Source organism: Dreissena polymorpha, chromosome 15 (assembly GCF_020536995.1).
Source record: "Dreissena polymorpha isolate Duluth1 chromosome 15, UMN_Dpol_1.0, whole genome shotgun sequence".
Lineage (NCBI taxonomy): Eukaryota > Metazoa > Mollusca > Bivalvia > Myida > Dreissenidae > Dreissena > Dreissena polymorpha.
Window position 1 is genome coordinate 24,291,891 of NC_068369.1, and position 21,364 is coordinate 24,313,254.

Here is a 21,364-nt window from a genome sequence, read left to right on the forward strand (position 1 = left end):
ACAAGAGCTGTTTTTGTGAAAAACAATGCCCCCTACAGCGCTTTAAAGCTGCACAGCAGCTATTTTAGAGAAAACACAGCCCATTACTTAGCCAAAAAACAATTGACCGGAACGAAACTCACACTTCATTTGTAAGTCGTGTAGGTAGACCAAAAATCACCTAAAAATATGAAAGCGTTGCATACAAAGCCTCCGAACAGCTGTTTTTAAAGAGAAAATTTCTAATTGCTACATGCCACCCCTACCAGGGGGGGTGGGGGCATAAAAACATACCAGCATAGCAATTTATTTACAAACTAAAATCTTAACCTTCCATAAGCATAGAAAACTAGCATGCAAACTGTCTGGTATGTGTGTGGGTTAAAAATCTGTCTAAAATGTCAGAATCATGGGTGTATTTCTAATTCTCTTTATTGTTTTCCAACTACGCCTTCATAATTTTGTGCTGAAAAATGTCATCTACCTAACCCTTTCCCACTCAGAAGCAAAGTGATAATGGCTATGTGCAAACAGCGTAAAACCAAAACAGCCTGCCAGTTACTCACAGTCTGTTCAGGTTTTATACTGTTTCTTGCTCATCAGTATCTTAGGTTTGGAGATGAAGCCTTAAAAACTTGAAACTACTAAGAAAGGTCTTAAATATTAATTTTTTAGCACTACAAATGCGTGAAAATATGTATCTAAGTGGTAAAGAGTTAAAATATTGTTTTCCAATGTACAGAGATTTGACTTCGTGGTATTGTTTAACTACGGCAGTAAGCATCCATTTATGATCAATATACATTCAGAACATGTTGGGGCTGGTGAGGCTTCATAAAATCCAAAATTCATCGGTACAGATCTGTACAATTCTAATATGTACAATAAATTTATTTCATTTCTTTCATACATCAAATAAATAATAAACAAAGCTGTAATGTATCAACATGTCACACCAATTGTAGCTCAAATGCAAAATCAGTGGGTCTATATATCACCTATTATTAAACAAGACTATTGCCAAGCAATAAAAGTCCCCTACCGGCTCCACCATTGTCAGAAATTTCCCCATTTTCAGAATATTTAAAAAAAAATAGTTTCCATAGCAACCACAATTTTTGACATAGGAACAAAATGAAATGACGTGCATAATGTCCATATTGCCATCCATCCATGTTGCAAGTTTCATGAATTTTTTTTCAGAACTTTTAAAGTTATCGCAAGATCCAGAAAAAAACACCATTTTCAGCACTATTTCTAGTCTATTTGTTGCCATAGCAACCACAATTTTTGACGTAGGAACAAAATGAAATGACGTGCATAATGTCCATATTGCCATCTATCCATGTTCCAAGTTTAATGAAAAAATATTCAGAACTTTTAAAGTTATCGCAGGTTTCAGAAAAGTGTGACAGACAGACGGAGACAAAACCATAAGTCTGGTGAAACCGGTAGGGGACTAAAAAGGATTAATAAACACACCGCAATTGCTACCACAATAGTACCAATGATTAATCCAGATGCTCAACAAAGTAATCAAACCAATTATTTTAATATCATCAATAGCCACATACACTTGTCTCACAATATGCATCACAGTCTCATATCTGTTGATGATTGAACAGGCATTTTTATCTTTAAAATCAAGACTTGCACGAACAAAACATTCTTAGTTGAAAAGCAGGAGACTATTTCAAACTTACTGACATTTTAGGGTACAATATCATCAGATGTGGTAGTAGCCGTACAGAGGTATTACTGAATATATGTATAGCCCATAATTGGTTTCAAGAAGTATGATGTGTTGTACAGGTAGTGAATTCTGAACATCACCAGAACATGAGATTAAATTTCTGAAAAACACTTAAATGGCATATTGCATGATAAATCAATGCACAAAACATACATATAATGTACATCAACATATCTCAATAAGCTGATAAGATTTAACAAGACACATTGAAATCAGTTAGTTAAACTTCTTACTGCAGTACCTTTCCACACTCTTTACTCAACAGACATACACCAGATAATCATTCTAATGAACCAAGTTGCTTATATTCCAGCATACTCTGTAACTGTCAATCTGAACAAAATACAGGCCATGAAGCCAAGATTCAAAATTCTACAATGATGACAAAGAAATATTTACTAAAACCAAGTCAAACATCGCACTCACTCCGAAATACATAATATGGAGATATAAATGTAACATTTTCTGACAGGCGTCAATAAGAATTCATTAACAAATAACTTGCTTCATAATTGTTGTTTTAAGTCACATTAACACTAATGGAAATCAGTGTTGCATTTTGACTTTACTTTAAGACTACGCTTGTTGAAGAGAAGAACTGAATTGAGGAAAAAAGAACTTGATTGAAATTACACAGGGCTTTTTTTCTTGATTTGGTAAAAGGGCCTGGCCTTCCATTTTGGGTAAAAAATTATCGACAAAAATGAAAAGTGGAAGTAATCTCCCAAAGTTTGGTGAAAATTTCATTTAAAAAAATTCTCTTACGGGAAGGGGCCTTTATAATGCCTTGCTGAATAAGGAAAAAAAGCCCTGCAACAAAATTAAAACAATTTCAACCAACGACACGTGAAATGTTTAAAGTTCTTTTCTTTACCAAACAACTGGAAAAGCCATAACATATGATGCCTATCCAGCTTCTGATCTTGTATGCAGACAAATATTCTGTAGGATGTACATGTCATAACATCCTCCTTACAATTATCAGGGCTTCCCCTGGCTCAAAAATTTATTTAGCCAAATTTGCCCTTGCTTTGACAAAATTCTTCTAGTTTGGGCTATTTTATAAGTTTTAATGAAGAAAAAGTAGCCAAATAGAATTTTCTTAGGCAAATATGTCAATTTGTAGCCATTGGCTAATTTGGCGAATGGCAGAGTAAGCCAATTTAAGACCAACCATTCAAAAAGTAGTATGGTCTTTACAACCATCAATTATCATTATGTCAAGAGTTCACCATTTCTCAGCATGTTGGTAACAATAAGGTTTAAGGAATGACATTTTACTTCAATGGCTTTCCAATTTCTATTGTGACCTAAGAAATTATATGAAATATTTTTCATTACTTTAAGCCCTATCTAGGTATTTAATGTAATGAAACACAAGAAATATAGACCTCAAGTCTTTCACAAGGCATCAATTCAGCTTAATGATGACAATGAAGCACTTTTCAAATCCCAGCCCATGTACATATTGTTTATTAACACAAACAACAGTGTCCCTTATGAAGTGTTCAAAGAGTCAAACGTAACCGATGTTTGAATGATAATGACATTCTGAAAATATAATGAGGGTCCTTTATAAGCTGCCAGTCCAGTGTTACACTATTTCATATTTATCCACATAAAAACACACTTCTGATGAATATTTTGCTGGGGTATCGTCTTCTAACAGTTTAACATCTGTTACCTGAAAGCCAAACAAAGCAATACATATATAACACTTGCTAAATAATTACAACATGAACAACATACAACTTGTTCTTAAACAATTCCACAATATTATTTATCATTAAAAACAAAATGATCCCTGAACAGTGATATGGAAAAATTAAACTAAATTCATCAATTTAAAATAATGTTAAATCTACAACTTAAAAGACTGATTTCATCAAGAAGCATATGAACTGATGAATTTAAAAAACAACAAGTATATATATTCAAATATATAAATAATTGAAGGTATCTATAAATTGTGACATGCACAAATGCGCTCAATACCCAAAAGTAGAATTATTTCCAAAATTATTTGAATTGCTTCGAAGCACATTACTAAACTCTTTACACCTTGACTTATAAAAGCTCAGTGCTGACCTGTATATCACAATAAGATTTCTTTGAAACAAACGAAACGTTGATAGGAAAGAAGTCATCAGGGTGACCGCCCACGGAAAACTCCATAGCGCCGGACTTGTTTGAGGCATCGATGAGGGTCAGGTTCCAGTGCAGCACGTTCTTGCGGCTATCATAGCTGTACTCTCCATCACAGTCACCCACCACAGGGGCCCCTACACCGGACCTACAATACAATACCACAGGGAATTATGATTGGGAAAATATCTATTGATTACATTACGAAAACCAAAATAAGAGATAAAACACATGTAAGCATGTATGTTTTTTATTGATCATGAAAATGTTCTAATAAATCTTAGAAATTACTTACGCTATCGGTATTGAGATTTGAACATCATTTAACTCCAGGTTTGGTTGTTCAAGTTCATATTCAATGTTGACATCACATCCACTCCCACTCTCATTTGGCCAGCAATTTACTGCAATAGCAAGAGAATGGCCAATTACTAATTATTTTACAATTGTTTGGATTTCTGCCACTATAGATGTCAATCACTAATAGTGAGGTGTGTTTTTTTTTAATTTGACAGAGTGCATTTATTAAATACTTTGAAGGGCAATACAACATGGATTTGCCACATGATAACAGCACATTATACAACATAATTATTTGCTACAAAACATTTTCTCAGTGATTTTTGTGTGAAAAAAAACACTACTTCCAATCACAAAAAAGCTTAATGTGAAATACCTGCAGTTATCAAGGGAATCTACACATCCTAATAAGAACGCTGGTTGATTCTTACATTTGCACTCAAGGACACTGATTTATCACTATTAAAATAAGGACTATCTGGATTTCATTCTTATGTGGCTGTAGCTTTGATATGTTGCCATGCATTCTTCAACAAACTTTAGTCATAACACAGAGGTAAGTCACTATCCACTTGAATTCTTTTATCAGAGGTAGGAGAAGAATGGCTGCAGAAATGAATTCCTGACCAATGCCAAAACAATGATGGGTCTGCGATTGAACCAGCTAACTTCATAAGCGTAGGTATTTTTCTACAAATTTGCTGGCAATTGTTCATGAAAACAAATGAGCCACACCCTGGTAAAATGAGGTCTAATGCATACTCGTAAATTACTGTCTTAGCTAAGCCCTTGCAGTCCACGCAGGCTAATCAGGGACAACACTTTCCGCCTAAATTGGATTTTTGCTAAGAAGAGACTTCATTTAAACGAAAAAATGTCATAACAGCAGAAGTGTCTTCCCTGCTAAGCCTGTGCGGACTGCACAGGCTAATCTGGGACGACACTTTACGTGCGGACTGCACAGGCTAATCTGGGACGACACTTTACGTGCGGATTGCACAGGCTAATCTGGGACGACACTTTACGTGCGGATTGCACAGGCTAATCTGGGACGACATTTTACGTGCGGACTGCACAGGCTAATCTGGGACGACACTTTACGTGCGGATTGCACAGGCTAATCTGGGACGACACTTTACGTGCGGATTGCACAGGCTAATCTGGGACGACACTTTACGTGCGGATTGCACAGGCTAATCTGGGACGACACTTTACGTGCGGATTGCACAGGCTAATCTGGGACGACACTTTACGTGCGGATTGCACAGGCTAATCTGGGACGACACTTTACGTGCGGATTGCACAGGCTAATCTGGGACGACACTTTACGTGCGGATTGCACAGGCTAATCTGGGACGACACTTTACGTGCGGATTGCACAGGCTAATCTGGGACGACACTTTACGTGCGGATTGCACAGGCTAATCTGGGACGACACTTTACGTGCGGATTGCACAGGCTAATCTGGGATGACACTTTACGTGCGGATTGCACAGGCTAATCTGGGACGACACTTTACGTGCGGATTGCACAGGCTAATCTGGGACGACACTTTACGTGCGGATTGCACAGGCTAATCTGGGACGACACTTTACGTGCGGATTGCACAGGCTAATCTGGGACGACACTTTACGTGCGGATTGCACAGGCTAATCTGGGACGACACTTTACGCACATGCATTATGCACAGTTTCCCCATAATGAAGCTCAAACATAAAATGAAGAGTACAAAGCCCCTACTTGTGAGTGGCATGTAGCTCTCATCCTGTGAACTCAGCCTCCATTTCAGCACGCCGATGTCCTGACCAACTGGGAAGGGCTTCTCTGGGTTCTTCAGGCCGATGATGGACTGGGCCGCAAACAGCTTCTTGTCTATGTTCGGGTGAGTCTACAATCACAAAGGTGGCAATTGAATCATTTCGCGCTTGGCATATTTATCCACTGGGTATGTATTTTGTATTAACATGCCTCTGCATTTACTTATTAAAACACATTAATTATTTGCACATGATTTTGAATTTTAACTCATCAGTGCTTTCATCGCATGATAAACAGATAAGCCCTTATTATTTGAACTTTTTGTGGCAAATTCTGGAAAGCTCAACACTAATTACAATTTTCAAATTATGACAAACAATCCTTAATACATTCAGTTTTGTTTTTATCCATGTAAAAAAAAAATCTACTAAAATCATAGAAATTTGAAGCAAAGTCATACAGATGGCTTAAGCCAACAAATTTCTTATTATTGTATTTCAATCCTGACTTTGATGGTGCTACAATATTGTGTTTTTTCCCAGTAATACCAATATTCCAACATTTCGTACCTGCATTTGTAGTCCCTTCTTATCGTTATTGACGATGTGCACTACAGCCCGTGCCATCTTCTCATCATTGATCTTCAGTTTCACAATGCCATGCAGCTCCAGGCTCTGTAGACCCCCATCACGCCCCGCTGTCACGGTTATCGTCTCCTCTACTCTGATGTGTATACTGAAAAAGAGAGAGCAAAATAGTCATCACAATACCAGTCTGACTCAAGGAAACCTGGACTTATGCATGTGCCTTAAGTGTTGTCCAAGATGAGCCTGTCAAGTCTGTGCATGCTTATCAGGGACAACACTTTCCGCTTTTGTGGAATTTTTCGTTTAAAGAAAGTCTCTTCTAAACCAAAATCCAGTTAAGGCGGAAAGTGTCGTCCGCAAATAGCCTGAGCGGACTGCCCCAGCTTTTCCGGGACTACACTTTACACAAATGCATTATGCCCAGTTTTCGAAGATTAAAGCTTATACAGTAAGTAATATCGTCTCCTCAACTTGTAACATTTAATTGTATGAGGGGGGGGAGGGGGGGGGGGGGCATGTTGGTCTTGCATGCATCGTCCTAAAATTATGAAATGATAAGAATGATGCAGTTATCAACATACCTAGTTTTAACAGTTGTGACAAACCATTAAGGTTCTGTAATAGTGTTTTGCAAAATATGTAGTATTTAAATTTATATGTTCATCATATTATAGGCTAAACACTTTCCCCCATTAGAAGCAATGTACAAACGGCTTTTGCAACCAGCATACAAACCAGAACAGCCTGCAAGTGACTCGCAGTCTGTTCAGGTTTGATGCTGTTTGCTGCACATCAGTTGGAAATGATGCCTTTAAAACTTGATTTAGCAAAAAAGGCATTTAATTGAATGTAACTTTCTAAAGGACTACACATGCGTCAAAATACATATCCAAGTGGTAAAGGCTAAATACTCTTAAGTTGAAAAACAATCAAAACAAGCATGTTCCCACTAGGACTCACCCCTCTTGGTTTATAGCTGGAGTGCTGACTTTAGCAACTGCTTTGTTTGTTGACTGGTTAACGCTTGTCACCTCTGCAACACAAACATGTGCATAAATATTTGAAATATTTATTTACAAATCGAATATTACAAGTTCCCAAAAATGGCCATAAACATTTACAAACTGTTATAATTCTATTTTACAATTAATTTAAATGCACAGTTTTGACAATAAGCAAGGGAAAGAAAGATAAACAAACTCAGTTTTATTCTTCACAAATTGAGAAACCAAATGTGCCTAATTCAACTAACTCTTTTTAGCAACAAGAACATCAAAGACTCTTGATGGCAGCTTTAATAATTTTTCCATAAACATTTTAGAAATCAGAAAAGATATCATTTTTACCAATTCAGGATCTTAAGTTCTACAAAGTGTGACCTTCATACATGCCATAAATTTTCAGACCAATTCCGGGACATTGAGCTCAATTTTCTGGGACTTTTGCCGATTTTCCGGGACATGTATACATATAGCGATATATTTATATATATAGAGAGACATATATGCATTTATAGCACGCATTTTTTTCAAATGGTAAATTGAGTACATTACTCATAAATGTGTTGTTAGCATCTAAATCAATTTTATGCATCGTTGATTATCACAGGCATTTCATTAATCTTTTCTAAGTGAATGATCTCCATCGTTAATTTGATCTTTTTTTGCCATGTTTGCCGAGTCACAATTTATTTTCGTATAATATATCCGACTAATAGGCGATTCACATTTTGTTTAATTAGTATACGTTACAATAATTGTTTCAATAATTAATTATCTTAAAATAAAGTTACACTTTGTTTGTTTTTTGTTTTTGTTTTTATAAATTTAATATCGCGTAAAAATAAATGTTTTCATATACAAACTGTAACTGAACTATGCATGAAATGCACAATTTCCACGAGGACAACATCGATGTTTTCATCAAAAGTCTCTGAAGTAACAGTCCACAATTTTACCGTGGAGGAGTACACAATACGGACCGATTAGTGTGGCATAACAAAGCCACTGAAACTTTAGATCGAAAGTGACACTGGGTTATTCACGCATGACTAATTCACAACCGCAAGAATCTTCAGATGTTGGAACTACTCCTTTGCGCTTTTCAGAGGGAAATTATAACGTAGTATATTAAAGCCAATTAACAACCACATTAAACAATGCTGCCTTTTCGGTTTGACTGCGAACGTGAGATAATCGATATAACAGGACCCCTGTTAATTGATCTATTTTGACACGTAGCGTAGTCACCTATTCGGGTAGGCATTGTCATGGAGACGCTGCGGATTAGTGGGAACACCGACTCGAGGTGCAGTTAAGCATAATATAAGGTATATGTATATATGGATTTTGTAAAATCCAGGACATTTGACAGATTTCCGGGACTGTGGGACACATCCTTCATTTACGGGACAATCCCGAACAATCCTGGACGTATGGCATGTATGGTGACCTCCATGGCCTATTTCTTACTTTCGCCCTCTGACACGAGTTGCCCCACAAAGCTGTCCACGTCCTGCTTCTTGCTCTTCAGATTCAATGCCTTGCCTTTACCACCAGGACGACTGTAAACATGCGGTGGGCAGTCAAAGTATAATGTTTCATAAGAACTCAATAAATCGTCAACAGCAGCATGTTATATATCATAAATACATATTTATATAGCACTCAAAATTAAAAAGAATTTTTTACGACGATATCACATTTTTAGTCTTAATTGTAGTTATTTTTGTTGGAAAGTTGACCAACCAAGGAATTGTTCCAAGGAATTGTTAAGGATTTAAAACTTTAATAGAATGTATTGCCCAATGAAAAAAAAGATTTCATTTACTTCTTTAAGCCCTACTAACATAAAAATGATCCCTTGCTCATAATGCCACCATGCCCCGATTGTAACTTTAAATTAAGCAAATTTATTGAATTGATAAATTTTGTATTTGGATGTATATCTATACATCCACGAAGTTTCATGTTGAAATCTTGTATCGTATGTGAGATATAGCTCTGAAATGTAACATCATACAAATCAACAAAGGGCAATAATTCTTATTTCAGAAGGTGTATGGTTATGGTTCTTAAGCATGGCCATTCTACTCATTGATATATATATATATATATATATACACTCATAAAGTTACATGTTGAAGTCTTGAATGGTATATGAGATTTAGCCCCTGACAAGTTACATCATACAAAAAAACAAAGGGCAATAACTCTTTTTTTTAAGAAAGTGTAGGGTTATGATTCTTGTGCAGAGCACTTATCCTCGTTGATATATATGTAAACCCATGAAGGTTTATGTGACTATCTTGTATAGTTTCTGAGATATAGCCATTAAATTTTGAGACAGGTGGGCAGACAAACGGACTGATAGACAACGCCAATTCTATTTCCCTCAGCCTTTGGCATGGGGATAACAATAGTATTATAAGACAACCCAGAAACAACTGGAATACAGTGAAAAGCAAAAAAACAACATATAATACAACATGAAAACGTTCAAAGGTAAACTCGCCTAGGAGCTGTGTAAGCTGGTTTGACAGGTTCTACTGGTGTGGGATCAATAACTGTGGTGGAGTCACCTTGGCGACCAAACGAGGAGCTGCCAAATCCTCCCCCACCCATCCCCATGCCAGCCCCCGTCTTACTGCCACGCCCACTCCTCTCAGCCTCCTGACGCTGCTTAGCCAACTCCTTCGCTTTCTTACGCATCTGGTCCTTGGCTTCCTTCTCTTGAGTCTGATGGGAAATAGAGAAATGAGTTTTAAGGGAAATAGAGAAGAAAGTATAAGGGAAATAGAGAAGAGAATCTAAGGGAAATAGAGAAAAGGTTCTGAGAGAAATTGAGAGAAATGAGTCTGCGGGTTATGAGAGAATGGATTCAAAGGCAAACAGAGAGAATTAAGTCTGAATGACACTGACAGAATTTGGTCTAATTTTGTCTAAGGAAAATATACAGAATTGAGTCTGAGGAAAATAGAGAGAATTCAGTCCGAGTGAAATAGAGAGAATTAATACTTCCATAGTTCTGACCAGATATGAGTGCTTGTAAGAGTTATTAGCTTCTACAATTGTGTTTCTTAACAAAAGGGCCCTTGACTGTGCAGACACTATACAATATAACCATGTCCGTGATGCCCCATAAAATAAAGTGATATCCATTTCATCTTTAAATTATAATGTCTACAAGAATCAATTAATTTATATAATAATCTGTAACAATAATCACAGTTGAAATTTACATCAGTCAGTCGTGTATTTTTGAAATGTGTACCTGTCTAACAGCCATGAAAACCTTCTCTTCATGTGAGTCCATTTCGGTAAATGTTCGTATCTGTGCAAGGTTGACATTTTCACGATAACCAAGAGCAACAACCTCATCAAATGCAAATATCAGAGGAAAAGCCTGGTCCACTATTTCACTCTCTTCCAAATTTTTGCAGTATTCTGGAATCTGGAGAAAAAGAACACCATTGACTTAATAAATGCAATAGTTACACTAAAATAGTGTTATTATAGTAAATTTGTATTAAGATATGAACTTAATTAATACAAACTTTCCAGTAAACTATTTCTTAGCTGTATCCATTTATTTATTGTAAATATGCTGTTTTTAATGAATTTAAACACATTTTACTAAAGCTCAGAGCCTCAGTTTTGAATCGTTGAGATGATAATAGAAAGTCCATTTTTATAAACATGCTTTCAGAAACGTCAAAGATGAGCAGGACAAATAAAAGTGAATACGACCACAAGAATACTCACAACTCTTGCAAACAGTCTAAGAGTTTCTAAATCCTCCAAGATATTGCTAGCTTTAGTTGTAATCAACAGCATGTAGAGTTTTTCCAGAGGCTGATACACATATCGCACACTTTCTGTTTCCACAAAGGTGTGTTGTTTTCCAGTGTTCATGAGTTTTGGGAATGCTGCCAAGAGACCCTCTATTCTTGATCTGTTCATTTCAACAAACTGGCGGGAAATTATAGCTGAAAAAAAGACCAATAAAATGCTATTTTATATACGAGCTAAACTTCTTTAACTCAATACATTTGGTCTAGTATTTTGTAAATGACATTTTTTATAATAATCCCTAGATGATTACCTTTCCCTCCTTTGTTACAAACTGCTGCAGCTAGCAGCACCTGAATAAACAACAACACAACAATCATCTTTTTGTGAGGTATCAATAATATGACAGAGTATGAAATCTTTGGGACATTTTCTATATGTTTCAGACACAAACTATTAAAGGAACTTAAATAATTTTGATTACATGAAAGTCAATCAATTGCATAAACCACCAATAAGAATCAAAATTATACTATAACTCTACAAAAATTGTACGCAAACCAATAGTATTCTCAGCGCACACCCCATAAAACTAACTTGCAAAGGCTAGATAATTAACAGATGCAGACAAAGATAGATTTTTCCTTATACCATTTAAAAGTAAATGAAAAAGTGAACTATTTAATCTTTAAAATATATCATTCAAAACAACTTGATTTCTTAGAAAACAAATTGCAATCACATATGCATTTGTATGTCTATCTTATTGATTTTTTGTTAACAATAAAAGCACTTTCAACTGACTACCTGAACTTGACTGTTTGAACATATCTGTGATTGCTATTTTATTGACATTCCTCTAAAACAATTCTGATAAAGTTGGATAACAGCCTAGAACTGTTAAGTTTCATAATTTATTGTTGCCGTAAAATGGCTTTAGCTCAAAGGAAAATGTTGTGCATATTAACATGAAGAATATGCTTAATAGTCTAGTATATGGTTTGTCAAAGGAAATATCTAGAAATAAACAAGAGTACAAAAATGTTTTGAAAACTTGCCCTGAAATATTTTGTTTTATAAATATTTATTTTTTTAAATAAGTCTTACATTACAGTTTCTTTGATATTTCTGGTTTGCCAACACATTTACATGCTTGATGCTTAAAAACAATTAGATATTGCAGATACTTAAAACTCTTACATCAAGTAACAAACCATTGTCTCAGACACCAAAAAACATATACATTGGACAATTTATATATTTATATCCACTTTTTCTTTACATACTTAACTGCCATGACCCCTGACAGATGTACAAACACCTGCACAACTTACAAACTTATTCGAAGTCACAAATTGTTCTATCAGACACCAAAACACACATTAATTTGGGCGAGTTAGCAGGTTGTTTTTTTTACTAGTACCAAAGAAATCTACGTATAGCGCAACACCATGTATATGTATACCGCGCACTAGGGCTGCAACGGATATCCGAAATATCCAAGATTCGCATATCCAAACGAGGATTCGCGGATCTAACCGTGATTGGTAAAATTGGTTTCGAATTAGGATCTTATTTTAGTTTAACCTTTCCTTTGCGGTAATTGTTTCTTTGGCCCTATTACTTTTCGTTAAATTGTTTCTTTCTGTTTGAAAGGCTGACTGGTACGTAGTTTGTCACGATTATGATAATGATGACTGAATCATTGAAGCGTGCCGTGTATGACCTATGCTATAGATGTTATGAATTTATGATTCAACGTTATCGAATCGACCAGTACGGAATTGTCGTTTAATCAGATGGGCGGATTTATGGCATTGACATAGCCACTATAAACTAATTTCCCAAGACACAACGATTTTGTTTGGCTAAAAAAGTAGATAAGAGTTACTTCCCTTTACGGTCGCTATGCGACTTGAAAGACCGATTTAGAAAGTGAGTTGCAGATTCTGGGAAAAATGGATGCTGCGAGCGAAAATGGAAAGTCGAAGCAACATAAAATTAACACAATTCTTTAGAAAAGAAAGCGGACAGAATAATGTAAACTCAGGAAATGACCAAATGTTAGGTTCGCGATCGGAGGACGTCTAAAATAGTGCAGACGTGAATGCAGAATCAGAAACGTCTATACCTGTCAAGGTTCACGGTTTCGTCGTGAGTCTCACGGTTTTTGACGTGCAATGGCGGTCTCATGCTGACTTAGTAATTTCTAACGCATTTCTTCAAAAACAAAAAAAAAATGTTTGGATTTTATAAAATGTCGTATAATTACTTCCGAGACGGGCAGGCTGCTTTAGTGGTTTAAAACCTAAATACCACATGTACCGAAAACTGTTTAACGGTGTTAGTGTATCATTATCACTACGCCACTGGTGTCTATGTAAACAAATAAATTGGCTGCAAAATGTCAGCAAGTGGCTCACCAGCAAAGAAAACTTTTCAAGCAAAAAGAGCTAATTTCAGAAACAAATAGTCTTAATTTTGCTCAGAAAATAGCCCCAAAACGCACCACAGACAATCTTCTAGGATCAAAAAAAAATCCGGGGGGGGGGGGGGGGGGGGGGGGGGGGGCATGCCGCCGGACCCCCCTAGATTTGGCGACTAAGTTTTTTTCCTTAGCGCCAACCTAGATTATCGCTACTTTTTCGACAAAAACATGGTACTACACAGTCTACTTTCGTTTTCGATGGTGCAAAATGGCGCAGAAGACGATTCACGATGCACCTAAACAATTAAAATCCTCGATGTTGAAGCATTTCGGGTTTAATCAGCATACTAATACTGGCTTATAGGTGGTCGTTATGAAGTATTTTATTGACACTTATTGCAGATTGTGTGTGATGCGTATATTGCTTGTTAAAATACAGCGTTAAATATTATTATATTTGACTGACATAGATGTGTTTAATATGAGACATTATTATTATCCCCACGCTTTTTGAAAAAAAGGTGGGGATATTGTGGTGATCTCCGCCGTCCGTCCGTCCGTCTGTCCGTCCGTCTGTCCGTCCGTCCTGGCCACTATCTCCTCCTACACTAAAAGCACTAGAACCTTGAAATTTACACACATGGTAGCTATGAGCATATGTGCGACGGTGCACTATTTGGAATTTTGATCTGACCCCTGGGTCAAAAGTTATAGGGGTTGGGGTGGGGCCGCGTCAGAAATTATCACTCATTTTTTTAGGTTATTTTACATTTACTTCTTTATTTCTACACCGATTCACTACAAATTGATACTGGACCTCACCTATGACAATACGGTCAATCTCAACCATGCATGGCCCCATTCCCAACCCTGGGGCGCCCCGCCCACATAGGCCACACCCACCAAAAATTTCCATTTACTATAATTTTTTCATTTCTACACGGATTCACTTCAAATTGATACTGAACTTTTGTTATGACATTAGGGTCAATCTCAACTATGCATGGCCCCAATCCCAACCCTGGGGCGCCGGCCCACATAGGCCACACCCACCAAAAAAATCCATTTACTATAAAAAAAATTTAGGTTATTTTACATTAACTTCTTCATTTCTACACTGATTCACTTCAAATTGATACTGAACCTCTCTTATGACAAAACGGTCAAACTCAACTATGCATGGCCCCGTTGCCAACCCTGGGGCGCCACGCCCACATAGACCACACCCGCCCAAAATTGCCTTTTACTATAATTTCTTCATTAATACACTGATTCACTTCAAATTGATACTGAACCTCTCTTATGACAATACGGTCAATCTCAACTATGCATGGCCCCATTACCAACCCTGGGGCACCCCGCCCACATAGGCCACACCCTCCCAAAATTGCCTTTTACTATAACTTCTTTATTTTTACACCCATTCACTTCTAATTGATACTGAACTTCTCTTATGACAATACAGTCAATCTCAACTATGCATGGCCCCATGATCAACCCTGGGGCGCCCTTGGGTCAAACATGCGGCGTGGGGATACGCGTCGGCCTCTGCCGCGCCATTTCTAGTTAATGTTTGTCGTTAAAATGCTTACACTTGTTCGTATATGTGCGATTTGAGAAATTTGCGGAATCTGGACCCTGGTTTAAAAGTTTGTTCGAACAACGCAAGTTCTTTTTTTTTTCTACTTAGTATTTTTATTTGTTTGATGTCGTTATTTCTGCTTCCACTACTGCTGTTGCGGCTGCAGTTGCATTTTCTAATGCTGCTAAAGAAGTATAAATATTAGTAGCAGTAAAGTTTAAACAAGAGCACCGCATAACTGGTGCCACGCTCGATTGCAAAAGCTTGTCAGAATTTTTTTTTTAAAGAGGTCACAGTGACCTTGACCTTTGACCCAACAAGAGATGTGTTTGTCAGAAACACAATGCCCCCTACTGCGCCGCATTGAAATAACATTTCTATTTATCATTTGGCAGGTATAGAAATCATCTCCCTTTAAAGGTTATTACTTCCCTTGAATTTTGTCCAATCCAACCGGGGGGGGGGGGGGGGGGGGGGGGGGTATAAAGTCAATTATGACCATGTCAGACATCACTGACAACTCAGGTCTTGTGGTTTAAAAGTTATCATAGCCACAGTTGATCATGTATCTATGGACATAAGTCCACAGGTATGTAATGAACATCAAAGAAATTATAATTATATCATTAAAAAAAACTTTGACAAATCAATCATTTGGGTTATAAATAATCAAAATAATAAATCTGTACAGTAACTTCAATTCTTGGTTTAGGAAATATATTATATGAGATTTATAATTATATAAATTTCTTCCCTTGAAAATAATTGTCTGTAACAAATCTCCATTTTTAGTAGCAAATAATTAAAAGCCACTACCGTGACTGTAGATTCACCACTCAAAATGTGCAGCTCCATGAGATACACTTGCATGCCAAATATATAAAGTGGCTATGTTCAATATTGAATAATTTTCTCCCTTTTAAAAGCTTATAACTTCCCTTAAATCTGTATTTTTTACCATAGACCGTAAAGGATGACCTTGATCTTTTACCACAATGTGTTTGTCAGAAACAGCTGCCTACTGAGCCGCTTTGACTTATTTGACAAAAATATATACGTGGGCAGGTCAGATAACTATGTCCATTTAAAGCTTATTACTTCCTTTGACTTTGTTTTTTCGATCCTAGACCTTGAAGGATGATGTTCACCTTGAAATTTACCACTCAAAGCATGCAGCTCCATGAGATACACATGCATGCCGAATATCAAGGTGCTATCTTCAATATTTAAAAAGTTATGGCCAATGTTAAGGTTTTAGCACGACGCCTACGGCTGACGACGAGCTGGCTATGACAATAGCTCCGGTTTTCCGAAAACAGCCTCGCTAAAAATAATTAAAGTTTATACTCCTATAAATATATTTACATCGACCTCATATTGTTTAACGTTATTTTGCAATAGCATCGTTCAGACATGAATTCATGTCGGAAGCTTTAACGGCATCAATTTCATATAACAGCACAGAATAATCATGCAATAAATTATTAAACATAAAATATAAACATTATTTTACTAATTGCATTAGAATACGTTTATACAAACTTACAAATAATGTTAGTCCAGACCTTAAAACACTACCACTGTTCAAATTCCATATTGTTGCCATATAGCACTGTGTAAATTGAAAGTTGCATAATGTTACCTCATTGGTCGGTTATAAATACATTGTTTCTCTATATATAGTATTCGATTTAGAAGAAAATAATAATTTACGTGGAATGTCATATTAGTTTTCCATTAAAACTTTGATCTTGCCGTGTGTGTTTATGGACATTATTATGTTATACTTATTTTTGTATTTCATTAAGAATTAGAACGTGTAGCCCTTTTTGTTAACTGTTTTTAGCAAACGATTCGCGGCTTAATAAGACACGGAAAATAGTTAAAGCGACACTTTCATTTAAAGGTTTAATGTGAACAATATTAAATGAAACCTTTTTGGGTATTAATATATTTTATTGACATGTTAAATTCGATACTTGAAAAGGTGTTTAGTCTTTAAAAAGATGTCGCTGATATTCTTAATTTCAATAACTGTTAATGTGCTTAATGTTTTATAAGAAATTGAATAGTTTCACTGAGTTGTATGCCCACCTAAAATCCGATATCGTAAAACGCGCAACGGTTAAGAATAAGGTCTGAATAAGTTTAAGTATTCAGATCCGAATATCAGCAGCTGTGCCAGCTGGGAAGCCCCGTTTTGGCTTTAACAACCGCAAGCGAAACAACATACATGTACTTTTGTAAGTCTTGCACTAAGACTCCATGATCACAAGTATAGGTCCCTGCTGTGGCGTATGACACCATAGTGTTATTTAGTATTGGTCGGCACAGTTTCTGATCATAACGAGATAATTGGTTTGTGCTGAACTCAGGGGCAATAAAACCACAGATCTATCAATAAACAAGATTATTGAGATATCTTTTATTGAACACCGCGATAAAAATGCTCTAACCACAGACTCTAGATTACACGGATAAGAAACATGGCCACATTCTCAGAATCATCACCGTTATATGTGTAATCACCTAACAATTCGTCTAAAAATAATTTAACTCCAAAACGGTATGATATTTGCAAAAGTTAAAGTTATAACTCGCCGGGCTGTCGAAATCAGAAGAACGCTACAAATTGGTATTAAGTACGAACATGTCAACCGTAAATCTAGATTCTAAAACTCCAAAACGGTATGATATTTGCAAAAGTTAAAGTTATAACTCGCCGGGCTGTCGAAATCAGAAGACAAACTTGATATATATTTATATATCTATATATATTTATATATCTGTTTACTACGTAACGTAAGCTTTCTAATGATATATAATTTGTCAAAATCGGCCGAGAAATGAAACTATAATTCAACAAAAGACGTGAGTGGGTACATCAAAATGTATAACCTCGGCGCTTTGCTGTACGCTAATTGTACAAGATCGATAGCAGGTTTTTTTCCACTTTTTGGAAAGATAGCCCATGGCTTTTGGAATTGGGAATTTTATCGGCATTTTCATGAAATTGGGAAAATAAATTCATTAGCCTTTTTTTCCACACTGATTAGGGAAATACTAAATTTGATATAACTTTTTATAATCATTCAAATTAAAAGAACAAAATCATATAATACTTTGTTAGATTTAATTGAATTAAAAATGAGATAAAATACACATAAGACTTCTTTCTAAAAAAAAAAAAACAATTTTTTTTTTTTTGAAATTGGGAATTTTTTGCCACATTTTGGGAAAAAAATATTCTTTTTGGGATTGGGGACATAGCCGAATTTTTTCGGCTATAAAATCGGGCAAAAAAACCCCTGGATAGCCACAACATGGTAAAACGCGCGGTGGTAAAACATAAAATGTGTATTTCTTATGTTTATCTCGCTATAAATCCATTAATAACAACGGGAATATACTAAAACGTATATTTTTTGAAAGAGGAATTAATAAGCAACAAGATAACGTATAAACCAATAAAATCGGATGAATAGTTTTTGCATAAGATTGAATTTACTACAGTAAGGGTCAAATACTCGATTCATCTCCTATCAATATACACTCCGTGATACAACTGGTAGTTTTAACACATACATATAGGTTTCATTTAATTAAAGAGTACAGAAAGCTAAAAAGTGATGTGGTTTGTTGTACAACAACAATTGGTTATGTGTAACCTATTCAAAAAATAATTTCGTTCAAGATAATTCAATGTAATTCTATAAACGACTAACACATTTCGTGTGTTGTGTATGTTTATTTTTTTAAATGTACATAAGTGGTTTAAAAGCACAATTTTTACACATTTAAGAGGTAATCGCTCACATTTATGTCTAATTAATGATAATTTTATGCATTAGCAAAGATTTAACGAGAAAAACTGAAGTTTAAGTTGAACTCAATTTGCTATAGGAAAACGACGGTAGCCGTTTAGACGTAAGCGGGGTAGCTTACGTCTAATAATTTGGACTATGTAGACTTATTACTTCTCTTAAAGGGATCTTTTCACGCTTTGGTAAATTGACAAAATTGAAAAAAGTTGTTTCAGATTCGCAAATTTTCGTTTTAGTTATGATATTTGTGAGGAAACAGTAATACTGAACATTAACCATGCTCTAATATAGCCATTATAGGCATCTCTTGACGATTTTAAAACCTAAAAATTATAAAGCGTTGCAACGCGAAACGATTGAATAATTTGGAGAGTTCTGTTTTTGTCGTTAAATTTTGTGAAACTACGAAGATTGCTTATATAAGGTATAAAATACTCCTAGTACATGTACTTGGCGGAATAGCTCAGTAGGCTAAAGCGTTTTAACTTCAATACTCTGGCAGGACTCCAGGGGTCACTGGTTTGAAACCTGGTCCGGGCAATGTTCTTTTCCTTTTTTTAATTGTATTCTTGATTTTTTACTGGAGCTTTTACGATCCAATGTTTACATTTATCGATATAAAGCATTTAATGAATAAGTTAAAAAATGCCAAAATCTGTGAAAAGGCCCCTTTAAAGGTACCAGTGGCATGATGATGTGTCCAAACACTGTTTGTCCTCACAAAATAAGTATTTTTTTTCCATAATGTTAGCAGATAACAAGTTAGGAAAATTGTTTAACGCAACCAAGTGTATCATAGCATGGCATGGTCAAATTTATTCTTTAAAAATTGTTTAACCATGTTATGTTTACCTACCCCACCCACAACTTGTCAACAAAACAAAACAACTTATGTCATAACACGTGTCTTCTATTGCGATGGAAGGCTACCTTAAAGTTTCAAAATCTATGTTTTAGCAAATAACATCATAAATATATGTCAGTTTACCATTTTGCTATGTTCTTGATATTATTCCACCAAATGTGTACGTTGCAGTTTATTTTTGCCGACACTCTCGAGCCACGTCAAGAAGTCCGATCACTCCGCTAGAATTTATTCTTGGTAGACATATTGCAAAGCTGAATTTTATTTTCATAATAATCGAAATTTAATATTTCAACAAGAAAATATATTATTTTAGCGAGGGTTAACACATTAAACATATATGTGATGATAAGAAATCATTGAACTATTTCTTTCCATTCACCGGAAACCGAATTATCAATCCACCGTGTTTCGGAAACGGAAAAGTTGTTGTTGTAGACACGGAATAAGATAATCAGCATAGGCTTGTTAAAAATATATCAATAATAAAAAGAAACAAGAAATATCTTTAAAAAAGATATACGGCGTAAATAGTTTAATGAATGAGATCAAGTATAGCGAATGTCTTTTTCTGTGCAGTTCTTAGCTGCATCACACGCAGTACGGGATGTTACGGGGAGTTTTCGCGGCTTATTTTACATTATAACATATTGCTGGTCATAAACCTATTGATACAAAACAGAAAACCAAAAGAAGAATGGAAGTGAAATTTAAACATATGAGTCAACCGGCCACACGATAAGTATCCGTATTTATAGGCGCGTTCTTCGAACAAACCTGTTTTAGTGGTTTGTCGGGCATTGCTATTTGATTCGATTATTAACAGTATCAATTATCATCGTGCTAATGCTTAAAGTGATATTATGGGCATTTTGCACTGTTGAATTGAGCTGAAAAGAATTAACAGGTGAAAATAGTTAGTTAAAATGTGGTTACTGATTAATTATCTGCAACTATCCTTGCTACCAGTTGTTTATAAAAATATATTTTATATTCGATATTCTTACGTGACCCACCCAGTCCTGTAAGCTGAAATGATCCGTAAAACAATTTCGTGTCTTTGTGTCGTATTAACAAATCTGCACTAAAACTTAATTTAGGTTCAACTCGTAAACGCATGATCAGTTGTCAAACGAAAGTACGGTTGATATTCAAATGCATTATTTTTCTCTTTCTGGTATATTGTTTTAGTATGATGATGCTGCATTAATTAATATAAGTGTATATGAAGTAGAAACATCAAAAATAATCAACGGTTGCGATAGACACCTATAAACTGTTACATGCTCATAATATCACTTTAGTACATTAGGCAATATGGACGAGTAATTATTGTTAAATTTATCAACAATA

At 35.6% G+C, this 21,364-nt stretch overlaps 2 protein-coding genes across 2 annotated transcripts in view; one reads left to right on the forward strand and one right to left on the reverse strand.

Moving 5' to 3' along the window:
- LOC127859490 (protein amalgam-like) overlaps nucleotides 1-21,364 on the forward strand; it is a 174,300-nt gene that overhangs the window by 24,066 nt on the left and 128,870 nt on the right. The window lies entirely within an intron of this gene.
- Nucleotides 835-20,254, reverse strand: LOC127859489 (coatomer subunit delta-like). The gene is made up of 12 exons (XM_052396969.1): nucleotides 20,135-20,254; nucleotides 11,626-11,665; nucleotides 11,286-11,509; nucleotides 10,795-10,974; nucleotides 10,036-10,259; nucleotides 8,994-9,085; nucleotides 7,483-7,555; nucleotides 6,505-6,670; nucleotides 5,918-6,065; nucleotides 4,173-4,281; nucleotides 3,821-4,025; nucleotides 835-3,416 (listed from the first exon to the last, which is right to left on the reverse strand). The coding sequence occupies exons 1-12, from the start codon at nucleotides 20,135-20,137 to the stop codon at nucleotides 3,327-3,329; spliced, it is 1,554 nt and encodes a 517-aa protein (XP_052252929.1). The 5' UTR covers nucleotides 20,138-20,254; the 3' UTR covers nucleotides 835-3,326.

What these genes read in the sequence shown, in the direction of transcription:
- LOC127859489 (XM_052396969.1), bottom strand. An exon ending in TTGTAACAAAGGAGGGAAAG is followed by an intron (nt 11,510 to 11,625) that starts GTAATCATCTAG and finishes TCTTTTTTTCAG; the next exon opens with CTATAATTTCCCGCCAGTTT. An exon ending in ACTCGTGTCAGAGGGCGAAA is followed by an intron (nt 7,556 to 8,993) that starts GTAAGAAATAGG and finishes TTTGTGTTGCAG; the next exon opens with AGGTGACAAGCGTTAACCAG.